Source organism: Ascaphus truei, unplaced genomic scaffold (genome assembly GCF_040206685.1).
Source record: "Ascaphus truei isolate aAscTru1 unplaced genomic scaffold, aAscTru1.hap1 HAP1_SCAFFOLD_722, whole genome shotgun sequence".
NCBI classification, from domain to species: domain Eukaryota; kingdom Metazoa; phylum Chordata; class Amphibia; order Anura; family Ascaphidae; genus Ascaphus; species Ascaphus truei.
In genome coordinates, this window is record NW_027457056.1 from 28,157 (window position 1) to 45,000 (window position 16,844).

At 51.2% G+C, this 16,844-nt stretch overlaps 1 protein-coding gene across 1 annotated transcript in view; it reads right to left on the reverse strand.

Annotated features, from left to right (window-relative positions):
• Positions 1-4,624: 4,624 nt before the first annotated feature.
• Positions 4,625-16,844, reverse strand: part of LOC142486059 (uncharacterized) — a 56,042-nt gene continuing 43,822 nt past the window's right edge. The window contains 4 exon segments of the mRNA XM_075584727.1: positions 4,625-4,946; positions 6,423-6,509; positions 6,589-6,670; positions 7,352-7,469. Of these exon segments, the coding sequence (XP_075440842.1) occupies positions 4,798-4,946; positions 6,423-6,509; positions 6,589-6,670; positions 7,352-7,469 (436 nt within the window). The 3' untranslated portion in view covers positions 4,625-4,797.

A 16,844-nucleotide genomic window follows, 5' to 3' on the forward strand; every position in this document is an offset into this window, starting at 1 on the left:
CCCCACCCTCACCCTCACCCTCACCCCCACCCCCACCCTCTGCAGCTAACCCCGCCCCCTTCCTCTGCAGCTAACCCCGCCCCCTTCCTCTGCAGCTAACCCCGCCCCCTTCCTCTGCAGCTAACCCCGCCCCCTTCCTCTGCAGCTAACCCCGCCCCCACCCCCTGCAGCTAACCCCGCCCCCACCCCCTGCAGCTAACCCCGCCCCCACCCCCTGCAGCTAACCCCGCCCCCTTCAGCTAACCCCGCCCCCTTCCTCTGCAGCTAACCCCGCCCCCTTCCTCTGCAGCTAACCCCGCCCCCACCCTCTGCAGCTAACCCCGCCCCCTTCCTCTGCAGCTAACCCCACCCCCACCCCCTGCAGCTAACCCTGCCCCCACCCCCTGCAGCTAACCCCGCCCCCACCCCCTGCAGCTAACCCCGCCCCCACCCCCTGCTGTCAGACCAGCCTCCGCTCTCCTCTCTGCCTGCATTCTGTGCTCCCTGCTGCCCCCCTGCTCTGATGGACAAATCCGGAACAGCCACAAAAAACACAAGGACATTTGAAAAAATGCGGGACAGCCAGGACAGCCATTAAAAAACCGGGAGTGTCCCGGCTAAACCGGGACACCTGGTCATCCTACCCGTCTCTCACCCCTTCACCCACACTCTCACCCCCTCACTCTCTCACCCACACGCTGGATATTTTATATACCCTATATATCTTAACTGCCCTATACCTACACCGAAATAACCTATACTGCTTTCTTCCAGATCTGACTCAAGCTTCACACGGGAGCCATCGAAATCCCCCCTAACCCAGAAGACAGGTAGGGAACACATCCCCTCCAATGTATAACATTGCGGAAATGAGGTACTTGGAGTTTTTTTTTTTTTTTTTTTTGCGGCCTACAAACTTAAACCTTGTTTATTTGGCCCGTGTCAGCCTTTGAGTTTGACATGCTTGACCTAGAGCATCAGATATTGATGTCAGAGCAGATTATTGGATCCACATATTTTGTGGTCTCTTTGGGAGCAGGGTGTGTACACTATGTATGGAGTAACAGTTAGTGGAGTGGTTCTGTGGTAAGTGGCACAGAGTTAATATGCGCACCGCGTCCTGCCAGAGACAATAACACGCAGAGAGCAGACCCCGTGGGTAGTAGTGACTCAGCTTATGGTAGCTGTATTCATGTGTAAACCACTCCTGTTTACGTAGGAGGAAACACTATTGGTGATCATTGCTTTGGATACTTAGCATGCAGGAACTGCTCCCACTGACACCAATACTAAAAACAGAGTATATCTGGATATGACTTGGATCCATTAGTATATGCACCTAGCTGAATGTGAGTAACCTCTCAGCCTCCGTGTTCTCCTCTTTATGCTCTGGTACCGTGACCACATAGGAGGTGAGAGGTAGCTAGACGTAGCATGGATACTTAAAGCGTTAGGTACACAAAAATGTGAAATAAATAAACAGGCGAGAGCTCAAGAAAACTGGTAAACAGATACTACTAGGCACCAGGGAGTGCGTTCTGACCCGACGTACGTTTCGTCGCTATGACAACCTCTTCAAACACTGTCAGCACTGGTTCGCTATTAGGTCTTTAGGACTTTAAAAGGTAGATCTGTAAGCCATGTTTTCTTTTACGTTTATTTTCATTAATTTTGATACAATAATAAAGATTTACATTTTTTAACAGTCGTTAATGTGTGCATTCCCAGACCTGCAAATAATATAATCTAATAGGTCTGTTGTGCACCATCAATAGGATCTTTTCTGTATGGGAAGTGTTTCTTTAAACATGACTCATTCCTTTCCTTTCCATAGAATGGTAGGATTAAAACCAGGGTTGGGACAGCTGGGTGTCAGGACTCCTGGGGAGAGGTAAAAGGCTGCTGTTCAGATCTGTGAGTAAGAGCATTGTACTGCCCAGAGTCTGAGGCTCCTACCCAGTGGGAGGTCTTGAGTTCCTTAGCACACCCTCCTCTGGCTTTTGTGGCACTAACTCACTCCGTGCTCTGGTTGCCCAGCAGCCCCTGTCAAGGATAGCCACCAAGGGCTATATATGAGGGGAGCTGCTGATTAGAGCAGTAGAGACTATCTGAGAGACATTCTGGGAAGGCATTTGGATCTTTACTGTGACCAGCTGGAGATACATGTCAGAGGCTGCTGTGTGATCTGCCCTCTGAGATCCTGGCCGAGAAGCAGACAGGGCAAGACTTCTTGAAGCACCTAGCGATGCTAGAGTCTCCTCCCCAGGCCCCAGTTGGTATTGTATCTTGTTTTGTGCATCTTTGTTTTGCCTGCTGGCTGCCAGAATAACGTCATTTTATTCAACAACTCTGTCCTATCTGGTGCTGGTGATCCTGGTGGTTACGGTGTAAAAGTTCTGGTCTCCCGTGACAGAGTTTTAAGAACTCGGGATGGAAATAGTCGAGTGCAGAATCAGGGTCGGGAATTAAGTCGATTCTGTGCCAAGGGCAGCTGGTAAGGTCATCCAGAAACTGCTGTGGGTTAAAGTTTTTAAATGTTCTAGTGAGGAGAACTTTAGTGCTTGATTAGGGCGGTTTAATTTTAATTACACAGTACACTATTGCATGGTCACTGAAAATGTCCGGAAGGTGCCAGAGGATTGGATTCTGCTGGGACTAGCGGATAGAACCCAGTCTAGCGAGGAATGGTTGTGCGATTGTATCAATGTATCTATCCGACTCCTGTGTCTAACGTCCCCTGCTACTGACACTACAACGTCACATCCCACTGTCCTCCGTGGATCCCTGCGCTGGTGGGACGGATTCAATGATGCGAAACAATCCACGATTGTAGGGGTGCACATGGTCAGATATGTGTTTGCCCCTCACAATTAGGAGCAGCCTGACCACAACTCATCTCTACACTGCGGCAAACTCACGTTAACGCGATAAAGGAAGGGGGGGGCAGATCCTTCCAAGGGTAGATAGTATAAAGGTAGTATAAGATAGTATTTTTATTCCCCCCCCGGCCCATTAACGGGCGTCAGAGGCCCCGGCCCCCGGCTCTGTTCCCGTGGAAACGGTCTGAATTATATTGTATTGTATGTTCTGGACACGTTTCTTTTTCTGTTGATCTGAACTACTGTCCTCGTGGGACACTCGCACACTCGCACACTCGCACACTCGCACACTCGCACACTCGCACACTCGCACACTCGCACACTCGCACACTCGCACACTCGCACACTCGCACACTCGCACACTCGCACACTCGCACACTCGCACACTCGCACACTCGCACACTCGCACACTCGCACACTCGCACACTCGCACACTCGCACACTCGCACACTCGCACACTCGCACACTCGCACACTCGCACACTCGCACACTCGCACACTCGCACACTCGCACACTCGCACACTCGCACACTCGCACACTCGCACACTCGCACACTCGCACACTCGCACACTCGCACACTCGCACACTCGCACACTCGCACACTCGCACGTTTTGAAGAGTAACTGCATTTTCCGCTACAATGACAGGCGAGGGGACGCCCCCTTTTTTGTCATTGGCAAATTGAGGTTATAATTGTGACGTATTGAGGGGAGATTAGTAATTTCAGGGCCCTGTACGGAGATACTGTACGGGGGTCAGCGGGAGATACGGGGGTCAGCGGGAGATACGGGGGCCAGCGGGCGATACGGGGGCCAGCGGGCGATACGGGGGCCAGCGGGCGATACGGGGGCCAGCGGGCGATACGGGGGCCAGCGGGCGATACGGGGGTCAGCGGGCGATACGGGGGTCAGCGGGCGATACGAGGGTCAGCGGGCGATACGGGGGTCAGCGGGAGATACGGGGGTCAGCGGGAGATACGGGGGTCAGCGGGAGATACGGGGGTCAGCGGGAGATACGGGGGTCAGCGGGAGATACGGGGGTCAGCGGGAGATCTGTATTAACGCTCATCACATACACAAGTCACGTGTGTGTATATACAGTACATGGATACAGCTGTCACGGACATGTCACGCACACGCCTGTTCCACTTCCTGCAGGGACTGAACAGGCAGACCATGCAAAGTCACATGGGAGAGCGCTCAGCCCTGTAACACCGTCTGCAGAGATCACGCGCTTTATCATCAGCTCGTTATTAACAGATTTATTTCCAAAAACAAAATAAAACCCGCAGAGCCGAGGCCGTGACAGTAACAGAACAAGCTGCCCGGCCCACAATAAAGCAACGACAGTACAGAACCACACGCAATAATAATAATACGCAATAATAATAATACGCAATAATAATAATACTCAATAATAATAATACTCAATAATAATAATACTCAATAATAATAATACTCAATAATAATAATACGCAATAATAATAATACGCAATAATACTCAATAATAATAATACTCAATAATACTGAATAATAATAATACTCAATAATAATAATACTCAACTCAACAGGAGAGCGAGGGAAGCATGGGGAAAATGACAATGCCGGATTCTGAGGGGGGCGGAACGCGGCATGGGGGAGGTGGCGAGACAGGGGGGGCGGGGGAGGCGGTGAGACGGGGGGGGGGGCGGGGGAGGCGGTGAGACGGGGAGACGGGGGGGCGGGGGAGGCGGTGAGACGGGGGGCGGGGGAGGCGGTGAGATGGGGGGGCGGGGGAGGTGGCGAGACAGGATGGGCGGGGGAGGTGGTGAGACGGGGGGGCGGGGGAGGTGGTGAGACAGGGGGGGGCGGGGGAGGTGGTGAGACGGGGGGCGGGGGAGGTGGTGAGACGGGGGGGGGGGCGCGGGGGAGGTGGCGAGACAGGGGGGGAGGGGATGACATTATCCCCTAAGAATTAATAGGCTCCAGGATCCAGCAGCAGAAAGTGGAGATCTGACCACGCCAGCGACGACGCACATAGCGAGGGCCAGGGAGGAGGCACAGAGGAGCCAGAGGAAGACGGGGGCCAGGGGGTGGAGAGCAACCAATCCTGCAGGGGGAGAGAGGCGTGAGAGAGGGAGACCGGCAGTGGCGTAGCAAGACATGCGTGGGCCCCCGGGCAAAACAAATTCAGGGCCCCATTAATAGCTATCATATATCATCAGAGCGTGGGCTATAGCAACGCCGCTGGACACTGGAGAGGCGAGGAGGTGACGGGGGGGGGGGGGGGGAGAGAAGGAAAGGAGGAGGAGGTGACGGGGGGAGAGAGAAGGAAAGGAGGAGGAGGTGACGGGGGGAGAGAGAAGGAAAGGAGGAGGAGGTGACGGGGGGGGGGGAGAAGGAAAGGAGGATGAGGCGACGGGGGGGAGAGAAGGAAAGGAGGATGAGGCGACGGGGGGAGAGAAGGAGAGGAGGAGGTGGTGACGGGGGGGGAGAGAAGGAAAGGAGGAGGCGAGGGGGGAGAAGGAAACGAGGAGGTGACGGGGGGAGAGAGAGAAGGAAAGGAGGAGGAGGCGACGGGGGGGAGAGAAGGAAAGGAGGAGGTGGTGATGGGGGAGAGAAGGAAAGGAGGAGGAGGTGACGGGGAGAAGAGGAAAGGAGGAGGCGACGGGGGGAGAGGAGGAAAGGAGGAGGCGACAGGGGGGAGAGGAGGAAAGGAGGAGGAGGTGACGGGGGAGAGGAGGAAAGGAGGTGTGAAGATTGAGATAATGTGTGTGGCTATCATCACCTCCATTTTGGCCTAAACCGCCATTTTCTGAGTGTTTGCTTATATGAATGTTTATTTGTTTCATTCGTGAATGAATGAACTGTGAATGTTTGATTCTGCAGAGTATCGCTTCTGGGTGTAACCCACCCTTGTGTAATTCCTACAAGACATGTAATAAATTGAAATAGCATTCGTAAGCGATTTCTCCTGCATTAGATATTTCTGCTGACCGTAGGATCTGTTATCTGACAACTACAGTACACACACAGGGCTGGACAGAGTAACTCCCTTATGTCACAAGGTTAAGAGGCCCACATTATGGTAAATTATCGATAAGAATATAACGTTTGCAGCATATTTATGTATCAACCAATATGTATTTTTTGTATGTCATCATATTAGCATTTATCTCTAAGCCAGCCCCCTTAAGGGGTGTATTACTCATTTTGAAATGTATAAAAATGTGATCCAAGCAATATGTCGGCAGAGGCCTGAGTTCCTTGTTGGAATTCTTTTCTCAATTGTGCCATGGTGCTGATAAACTCACCTGTTACTTTGAACCCTTGACTCATTGATTTTATTTCTACGCTTTAACAGAGGCAGCGGGGGGGAGAGAAGGAAAGGAGGCGAGGGGGGGGGGAAGTAAAGGAGGAGGCGCCGGAGGGGAGAGAAGGAAAGGAGGCGGCGAGGGGGGAGAAGGAAAGGAGGCGGCGACGGAGGGGGGAGAAGGAAAGGAGGCGGCGAGGGGGGAGAAGGAAAGGAGGTGAGGGGGGTGTAAAGGCCCCCGCAGATCCCTGCGCTGTGATTGGCTGTCTTTACCCGAGTGTCCCTGCTCCTGCTGGAATATGAGAGGGCCGTAGGAACTGACCAAGTGCAGAGAGACGTCCAGGGGAGAGCGCCGGGCTCCTGACAAAGAGAGAGAGCGCTAAGGGACCAGGACACAAGCTTCAGCAGAGACATGTCAGGAAAAGAGACAGCTACTTACTGTTTGTGAGAGCGCCACATTCAGGGAGACAGGTCTCAGAGACAGACGGGAGGCAGATCGAGACACTGCAGAAAAAATACACCTGGGGGGAGAGAGAGGAGAGCGCGAGAAGAGCGCGCGAGGGGGGGGAGAGAGAGAGGAGAGGGCGAGGAGAGCGCGAGGGGGGGGAGAGAGAGAGGAGAGCGCGAGGGGGGGGAGAGAGAGAGGAGAGCGCGAGGGGGGGGGGGAGAGAGAGAGAGAAGAGAGCGCAGGGGGGGGAGAGAGAGAGAGAAGAGAGCGCGAGGGGGGGGGGGAGAGAGAGAGAGAGAAGAGAGCGCGAGGGGGGGGAGAGAGAGAGAGAAGAGAGCGCGAGGGGGGGGAGAGAGAGAGAGAAGAGAGCGCGAGGGGGGGAGAGAGAGAGAAGAGAGCGCGAGGGGGGGGGGAGAGAGAGAGAGAGAAGAGAGCGCAGGGGGGGGAGATAGAGAGAGAAGAGAGCGCGAGGGGGGGGAGAGAGAGAGAGAAGAGAGCGCGAGGGGGGGAGAGAGAGAGAAGAGAGCGCGAGGGGGGGGAGAGAGAGAGAAGAGAGCGCAAGGGGGGGGAGAGAAGAGAGCGCGAGGGGGCAGGCGTAGAGGAGGAAGGAGAGGGAGAGTGAGGGGAGAAGAGAGGAGAGGGAGGGAGAGGGGGAAATAGGAGAGGATAAATGAGGATGATGTAATTAGCCCCGGTGTTTGTATGGGACACTGGTCCTGTTGCCCCAGGGGCAGTGATTGGTCAAAAGACTCACCTGCGATCTGATTGGCTGCCCCAGGAACGAGAAGGCGGAGACAGCAAATCGTTGGCGACTCGTGGGGGTGGGGAGGGGCAATAGCCGGGTCACGGGGTCATCGCCAGCGAATGGGCACCTGCAAAGAACATAACGCAGAGGAAATTCAGGCCTGGTTCTGACCCGCAGTGTAACTATCAGAGGAAGCTCGGGCCGGTTCTGATCCGTATCCTGCAGTGTAACTATCAGAGGAAATTCAGGCCTGGTTCTGACCCGCAGTGTAACTATCAGAGGAAGCTCGGGCCGGTTCTGATCCTTATCCTGCAGTGTAACTATCAGAGGAATCTCGGGCCGGTTCTGATCCGCAGTGTAACTATCAGAGGAAGCTCGGGCCGGTTCTGATCCGTATCCTGCAGTGTAACTATCAGAGGAAGCTCGGGCCGGTTCTGACCCGCAGTGTAACTATCAGAGGAAGCTCAGGCCGGTTCTGACCTGCAGTGTAACTATCAGAGGAAGCTCGGGCCGGGTTCTGACCTGCAGTGTAACCATCAGAGGAAGCTTGGGCTGGTTCTGATCCGTATCCTGCACTATCATGGAACAAGGATCACATTTCTGCCTGACCCCCCTTCTGCTTGTCAGCTCCTTAAGTTCAGCTGCAGGCATTTGTTCCACACACACACTGTGCCTGTGTGATGTATCAATATGTTGCCCTTTCTGCCTGTGAGCAGGCAGCCAGTGAGTTGCTACAGCAACCTCTGAGATTCTTCTCAGAATGGGCTATTCTGCCCTCCCCTCTTGTTTGTCTCCAGATAGTCTGTCCCAAGACTATTCCTGCTACCCACATCCCCCTCACTTCCTTTTCCACCTAAGATCACAGTGAGTACAGACCTGTCTGCATCCACCCCTGGTAAGGCCTTTCTGTCTTACCGTAGTCTAACCTCATAGAAGCATCCCACATAGAGAAGCACTCTCTGCCTACACTACACCTACATGTTCCTGTGTTTTCTAATCCTGCAATAAAGTTAAGAAAGACATTAAGGACTTGTCATGCTTTGGAAGAGGGAAGACATGAGTTAAAGCTAACTGAAGCTATTCATACCGCAAAACGTGACCCTAGCTTCAGGATAGTAAGAGAGAGACCGTGTACTAGAGGTCTACGCTGAAGCTATCACTCACAGCCTTCATGCTACAAAAGTGCAGCATTATACAGCTATACAGCAAACAGCTACAGCTTTCTGCAAAAAACAAACAGCAAGCAGGCTTACACTGGACACAGCCAGCAAACAACCCTACACCTAAGGCAGCAGCTTTGCAGACTGACAGTGCACTTTACACACAGAGCCTTGATCGCCTTCTCTGTCTTTTTTAGTCCACCCTCTGCACAGCTCCATAGTGTGGAGCCACCATCTCACCTACCCCTGTGCACGTCCCCACGGCTAGCGCCATCAAGGGCCACGCTACCGGACACCCGCTAGGACACGGGTCAGAGCCACCAGACACCTGTGAGTACAGCTACCCCTACGCTGCACGCTGCAGGACACCGCTCGGCATCATCTGAGTAAGGCGCCCATCGCTGACACAGGTAAAAGACCGCACGCCACACACACTGGCTAAAGGCCTACACACACCTACAGCATGGCAGAACTCAGAGCCTCACCAGATATCACACAGGAGAGTGATCACTCTGACACAGAGACCGCCGCGCAACTGCAACAGGCGCAGGCAGACCCAAGGCCCAAACGGACAGTCACACTGACACAAAAGGCCCGCGAAAAATATGAGACTGACATTGAAGCGCACCGCGCTAAATTAGAGTTGGCCTGGGAAACAACGACACTGGGAATGCGCAATGTTACTAGTGTTGGCAACTATGCGCAACAGCTCGAGCAGGCAATAACGCAATTAAGGACTGATCACTCGCGTTATCAAGAGCTGTCGGAGGCATACATTACTTACCTGACCAGGGCCAACACCGGTGAAAGCCTGCAAGAAAGAGACTTACAGAGTAACATTGACCTGGCACGAGACAGCCGCGTGCGAACCTCTATCACGGAGGCTGAGAGTAGGAGAAAGGACCTTTTGCTGGAAACCGCATCACAGCGCTCCAGCACATCCAGACACTCATCAAGGTCAGCAAGATCAGCGCAATCTCACGCGTCAAGCGCAAACGCCACCAAGGCACGAGCCACCGCAGAGGCCGCACGTGCCAGGGCCGCATTAGCTTGGAAAGAGGCAGTCATGAAACTAGAAAGGGCCCGCTTAGAAGAGGAGGAGCAGACAGCTGCTGCCACCGCCGCTGCAGCCACTGCACGGAAAAAGACAGAGGTGGACGTTAACCTAGAGGCCCTAAATCAAGAGAAGGAAGACGCCACCGCCATAGCCCAAGCTGAAGTCCTAGAAGCAGCCGCAAGACAGGATGGCAGGGAGCAACCGTACAGACGGATCGCCTCAGAGGATCCAATCCAACGCACTGAAGACTACGTAAGGAGCCTCTTCAGTGTAAACACCAGCGCGCCATCTCAACACGGATGGAGTGACTCCACAGACACCGAAGACTTGCTAGGTGCACGAGGAGAAGATGCTGCTCCGTCAATGGCACATGCTGCCTGGGATGGCCACAGCCACGACAGTGATCCACACGCCAGCGCACACACGGATGCACCACAACAGGCTCGCAATCCAGGTACACCCACACGGGAGAACACAGCCCCTCACACTGACCAGCAGCCACCACGTGTCCACGCCAAGGAAGAGGCGACCGCACGGACCCTCCCAGCAACTACCTCAGAACGTGACCAACACGCTGATGCCTCAGGCCTGACAGACATAGCCAAGTACATGATCCGGCGTGACCTGGTGCAAACAGGACTCATCAGCTTCGACGACCGCCCTGAGAACTACCGGACGTGGAAGTTCACGTTCAAAGACGCAATCAACAGCTTGGGCTTCTCAGCAAGGGAGGAACTCAACCTGCTATTCAAGTTCCTGGGGAACGAATCCAGGGAGCACGCGAAGAGACTTCGGGCGGCAAACGCGAACCAACCCCAAGTAGGTCTTGACCTAGTGTGGGAAAGGCTAGAAGAGTCCTACGGCAGCCCTGAAGTGGTCGAGGATTCGCTCTTCAAAAGAGTCGACAGCTTTCCCAAGATCACAACTAAGGACTACTCAAAGTTACGAGAGCTCGGAGACCTGCTGCAAGAGCTGGAGTTTGCAAGGAAAGACCATTCCTTAACAGGTCTCAACGTCTTGGACTCAGCTCGTGGAGTGAGACCCATCTTGGAGAAGCTACCCTACAACCTCCAAGAAAGATGGATTTCACGAGGCTCCAAATACAAAAGGGAGAAGCAAGTCGCCTACCCCCCATTCTCAGTTTTCTTGAGCTTCATTCGCGAAGCAGCAAAGACGAGGAACGACCCAGCTTCATCTTAGGGGCGCACACCACATCCAGTTCCAGCCACCCGAGGAACGAAAGGTCAGCAGCGAGATACAAGGACACCAGAACACCCATCTCTGTCCACAGGACGGACGTGCCCCCTACGACCCACGCGAGTCCCGGCCAGGCGGCAGACAAGGACAACAAACCAAGGGACCTTAAAAAAGAATGCCCTAGCGCTTCTCCCAGGCCGCTCCCCTCCACCCCTACCCCCCCCCCTCCCCTCCCCCCTCTTTTTCCTTGTCCTTAGATGTAGTCAGTCTGTCTGTGTCCTGTCCTGTGGTCCCCCCAATGTTCGTCCGTTACTTGTAAAGTATTCCTGTAAGTTAGGTGTATACCTGATACAATTGACAACATCCTGTTTTCTTTGATGTGTATGCACAAAAAACTAATAAAAACAAAGTGGAAAAAAAAAAAAAAGAATGCCCTATACACAAAAGACCGCATCCGCTTAACAAGTGTATCGGATTCAGGATGAAACCCATAGAGGAGCAAAAGAACTTACTCGGAATGGGGAGTGTAGACGGACGTTCACAGAGGTACACAATTGGAGACTTTATAAGGTGAAATTATAATAGGCTTTATTGTGCCTTTTCCTTTTCATCAGGAAATCATCCAAACACAGGTGGGGGAACAAAGCTTCTATTCACTTGGGAGTATCTCTAGTGAAAATACCATGCAATTAATTCACAACTCCATAAGTCAAGCATGTCTCGCAGCCCCAAAACATATAGCATGAAATAAGCAGATATAAGCAGTCTCTTAATTATGAAAGTCTTATCTGTTTCTTGCTGTAGAGTAAGCTTCTCTGCTCTCCTGGAACCGCACCCGTGCGTGCACAGAAAATATCAGCATCCAGGTTTAGAAGTCTTATTTGGTGTCTTGCAATCAGCTATGCTGGGCAGAGCTCAAGACCGGTCAGCTTCAGAGATGTGTGTTCTCTTGGTCAGACTCTCCTGAGAGTCTCAAGAACACTCCTCTGTCTCTCCAAAGGTCAGCTCTCAGTCAGAGCTAAGGAGTCACTTCCTGTCTCAACAGACAGGCTTTTGTAAGCAATCAGGCAGGTGGTGTTTATTAATTGACTACCAGCAGTTAACCACCACACTGCCAGATTAAAGGCACATTACTTGAACAGGGATTACTCCCCTGTTACATACCTCCTTGTGGGAAGCTCGGGCTTGCCACGGCCAAAGCCCATCCTTCCACTCTCATTCTAGATATCTCTGTGACTTGAATGAGAGTGGATGGAGGAAGAGAACCCTCAGTCCTGTTGGGATTGGAGCCCTTTCTCCAGTTTATTCGTGTCTCCTCCTGAAGGCGTTTGAGATCAGCACTCGTCAGTCACTCGAGGAGGACTTTCTCCAAGTATAGTCTTTTTTCTACGTGCGCGGTCATGAGACTTCCCTCGCGTCGGGTGCTCGTCTTATTGTAGGCATACTGTATGGCAGCAATTGCAGAGCGTTTAAAAAACGCCCTTTTCCCACTCAATGGGGTTGCTAGTTCAGCCCCTTTTAGATTAAGTTGCAATTCCACACCCACTTCCAGAGAATGTCCCATCTTTTCAGCTTCATCAGCTAAGGATTCTTCTGGTTTTAATTCAGCACGTGTACCTTTTGTTTCCTGCTGGGTGGCTGAAGGTTTTGCTAGTGCTTGTTTAGGTGGTTCAAATTTTGCAACCTTGTCTTTCAGATGAGCGGTATTCCCAGCTCTCACTGTACCCTTGTCTTCATGGGTTTTTGAGGCTGTGGGATACTGATGCTTAGTCAGGGTCAATACTTGTCCTTGTAGGACTGTAATCTTATCTGCGAGAGATCCCTGTTTTTTGAGTGCGTCTTGCAAGTCTCTTCTCAGGGAATTTATCTGCATGCTTTGCTTTCTCTGAGCTTGCCTCCACATTTTTTTTGCATTGTGGAGCACTATGAACTTCTTTGCTTGGGCCGCAGTTACTTGTTTCAGTTTCTGGACCATCTTGTGCTCCCTTTTGTGCCTGGTCACCTGGCTTCTAAGCTTGGCTTTTAGCATTGCTTTGGTGATGCTCAGGGTAGCCTTCAGTTTCTCATGCTGCTTTGCGGGGACATACTGGGTCATCAGACGTTCCTGCAGCACTTGAATTTCTTTAGCAGCCTGCAGTTTTTCTTCCTTTAGTGTTTGCTGCTTCTCCTCAGCATACTGGAGGTGTGTACGCAGACCTTGCAGTTGGTTCTGCAGTCGGTGCTCTGCGTCAAACTTTTCCTTGACCTTCTGTCAACTGAAATTTTTTTTCTTTCAGTTTTAAGTTTTCTCTTTTTAATCTTGAATTTTCTCCTTTTCCAGTCTCTGTATTCTTCAGGGCCTCTTTGCAGTCCTCCTTCCATTTACGCACATCTGCTTTGAGAATGACTCTCTCCTGGCGTGAGACTTCCTTCTCTAGGTTGAGGGTCTGAAGCTCCTTCTGAGAGACTTTGAGAACTGTATCACGATTACCAATAGTTTCTTTAGCAATGTCCAGCTCCTCAGTGAGACTGTGTAGTTCCTTTCTGGAAACTTCCAGGTCTGTGCGGCAGCTGTTGGTCTCATGATGTGAGGCATCAAGCTCTATACGAAGAGTGTGAACCTCTTGCTGGAAGACTGTCATCTGCTTCAGTGCCTCCTCATACTTCCGCTTTAGCGTAGCCACCATTTTATCCGATTGGCTCTGCTTTTCATCCATGGCGGAAATAGTAGCCTTTGCAGTATCTAGTCAGTCTTGAGATCCTCCAATTCGGTCTTGGCCGCAGAGTAAATTGCGAGCACAGTCTTCTGTAGCTCAGCATTATTTTTTCTCTCCCTTCCCAATTCTTCACAGAGCATATCACAGTCATGCCTGGCAATTTTCAGGGCATCTTCAGGGCTGATCAAGGGATCATCACTCACTGGTTCCGACTCCGCTTCCCTGGGATGACTGGTTGAGGGTTCCTCACTGTTGGCACCGGACAGACACTTCTTTGGGGTACACAACTTCTGCCTTGGGTTAACAGCGGGACGAATTCTCCATTTTCTCTAGACTGCAGGGCAACTCTGCCCCCCTTTTCCTCCACAGAATCTGCGGACGTGTCTGTTACTTCCACGGTAAGTGAACAACCGCTTTTCTTTTTCTTCCTTTTTGATTTGGATGACACCGTCCCTTCAGGGATATTGGGGTCTCCATCTTCATTTGAAATTTTAGCGGCTTCATTATATACGCCAGGCTTTTCTTGCAGTTGCTTTAGCTGACAGAAATATTGGGTGATCTGCTGCTCCCGCTCTGTCTCCTGCTGATCATATTCGTCAAAGGGAGCGGTCTTTTCTGTTCGTGCCGAGTTCAGGCACCCCCACCATTCTTTGGGTGTTTTGTGGGTGTGACTCGGTTCGGGTTCCCCGTAAGAGATATCTTCCTCTTTATTGGACTGGAAGGGCCACCCTTCTGTGGGGTAGGGTTCATTACAGGAACGCTGCATCTTGTCCTCCATTTTTAGGCTATCAGGTGTAATTTTCTTCCTGACCTCAGGAGGCGCTATTGCAGCTGTTGCCACTGTATTTGCTAGGACCCCCAATTGTGGTAGTCCTACAGATGGGCATATTTTACTTGTAGAGGTCGTAGCTCTCACAGGCATCTCTGTAGACTTTCTTTCTTGGGAATTTTTTTTTTTTTTTCAATATCAGCAGTACTGTGCATGCATTTTCTCTTATCAGGTATACAAGATGTGCAGTTGCTAGGTAAAAAAAAAGTCTATTTGCTCTACACCATTTACTTGCTAGGTGCAATCTCTCCGCTTCAGCAACAGAATTTGGTTTTCTGCCTGAGTTCAGTAATTTTCAGTCTCATCTTTGGGTATTATGGCATTCACACTTCACACTTTGGGTGTCCGTTTTTGCTCCCAAGATATATATAGGCAGACTTTTTTACTTGCAGAAAAAAAAACATTCTTTCATTCCCGGCAGGGTGACTCAACACTCAGCATTTGTTTGCTAAAAATTCCCCTGCTTCAGCACAGTCTTGTATCAATTTTCACACTTTTCTGCATATACTCCATTCACAGCTGGTAGCCCTATGCAGTGTGGCAACCTTTATTTGCAAAATCAGTACCACACGTGGGTCACATCTGTATTCACTGCTTCAGCGAAACTTTTGAAAACAACAAACACCTATCCCTTTTTAAGGGCTGACTCACTTATTGAACCCTGACTATGGCTGGAAGGCAAAACCCCTATTTCAATGACCATATTACACTTTGTGATAGGCAAAATAAGGTTTAGCTACTTCAGCAGTCTTTCTCCTCTAGGGATTGGGGCAAAGAGTCCATCGGTGGTTTTGTAAGTTTCAGTGCAGTTTGGTTTCAGTGGTGTGTCCCTTTAACTCTGATCTCTGCTGCATGAGGTTTTTTTTTTCTAAGTTGCTTGTAGGCAAAAAGCATAAAAAAAAATTCACAGAACAAATCTCCGGTCCTTTTTAACTACAAAGACACCTCTTGTCCCACCTCGGACACCATATGTAGACGGACGTTCACAGAGGTACACAATTGGAGACTTTATAAGGTGAAATTATAATAGGCTTTATTGTGTCTTTTCCTTTTCATCAGGAAATCATCCAAACACAGGGGGGGGAACAAAGCTTCTATTCACTTGGGAGTATCTCTAGTGAAAATACCATGCAATTAATTCACAACTCCATAAGTCAAGCATGTCTCGCAGCCCCAAAACATATAGCATAAAATAAGCAGATATAAGCAGTCTCTTAATTATGAAAGTCTTATCTGTTTCTTGCTGTAGAGTAAGCTTCTCTGCTCTCCTGGAACCGCACCCGTGTGTGGACAGAAAATATCAGCATCCAGGTTTAGAAGACTTATTTGGTGTCTTGCAATCAGCTATGCTGGGCAGAGCTCAAGACCGGTCAGCTCCAGAGATGTGTGTTCTCTTGGTCAGACTCTCCTGGGAGTCTCAAGAACACTCCTCTGTCTCTCCAAAGGTCAGCTCTCAGTCAGAGCTAAGGAGTCACTTCCGGTCTCAACAGACAGGCTTTTGTAAGCAATCAGGCAGGTGGTGTTTATTAATTGACTACCAGCAGTTAACCACCACACTTCCAGATTAAAGGCACATTACTTGAACAGGGATTACTCCCCTGTTAAGGGAGCTTGTTTCAAATGTTGTGCTTCCACAACTCATTTATTCAAGGACTGCAAAGAAGCTATGAAATGCACAGAGTGCGATAGCGACAGGCACATAGCCGCTTTACACCCGGAAGCTATGAAGCCCAAATCAAGCAAAGCCCCTAACCCTACGACAAAGCAGGGCGGGGAGGTAGAAGTGGGAGATACACCCCCCACGACGTCGGTAGCGTCCAAATGCACAGAGGTATGTGGAGAAGGAAACGACGGTAGATCTTGCTCTAAAATATGTCTGGTAGCAGTGCACCCAGAGGGACAACCCCAAAGAGCTAAAAGGATGTATGCTATCATCGACGACCAGAGCAACTGATCGCTGGTCAGGTCAGAATTCTTCGACATGTTTAACATACAAGACAGCGCCTCTCCTTACACTCTCAGAACGTGCGCAGGGCGAATGGAGACTACAGGGAGAAGAGTGAATGGCTACACCATATGCTCAATAGACGGCAAAGTGAGCATGCCCCTTCCCACACTCATCGAGTGCAATCACATGGCGGAAGATAGGACTGAGATCCCCACGCCAGACGTGGCGCGACACCACCCCCATCTAAAAGCTATTGCTGATCGATCCCACCACTAGCCGAAGGCGCCCAGATCATGCTGCTACTTGGCAGGGACATCATGAGGGCACACAAGATCCACGAACAGCGAAACGGGGACCACAACGGCCCAAGCGCTCAAAGGCTCGATCTAGGATGGGTGGTAGTGGGAGAAGTATGCATAGACAGGATACGAGGACCCGACAACGTAGACGCCCTACGAACAAACTTGTTGGAGAACAGTCGTACATCCCACTTCAAACCCTGTCCGAACCACTTCCAGGTCCACGAGAAGCTCGAGACCAAAAGGAACTATGGAGACGCGCTTGTGGCAGGAAAATACCCCAATGATCTAGGGAGTACAGTGTTCCAGACAACAA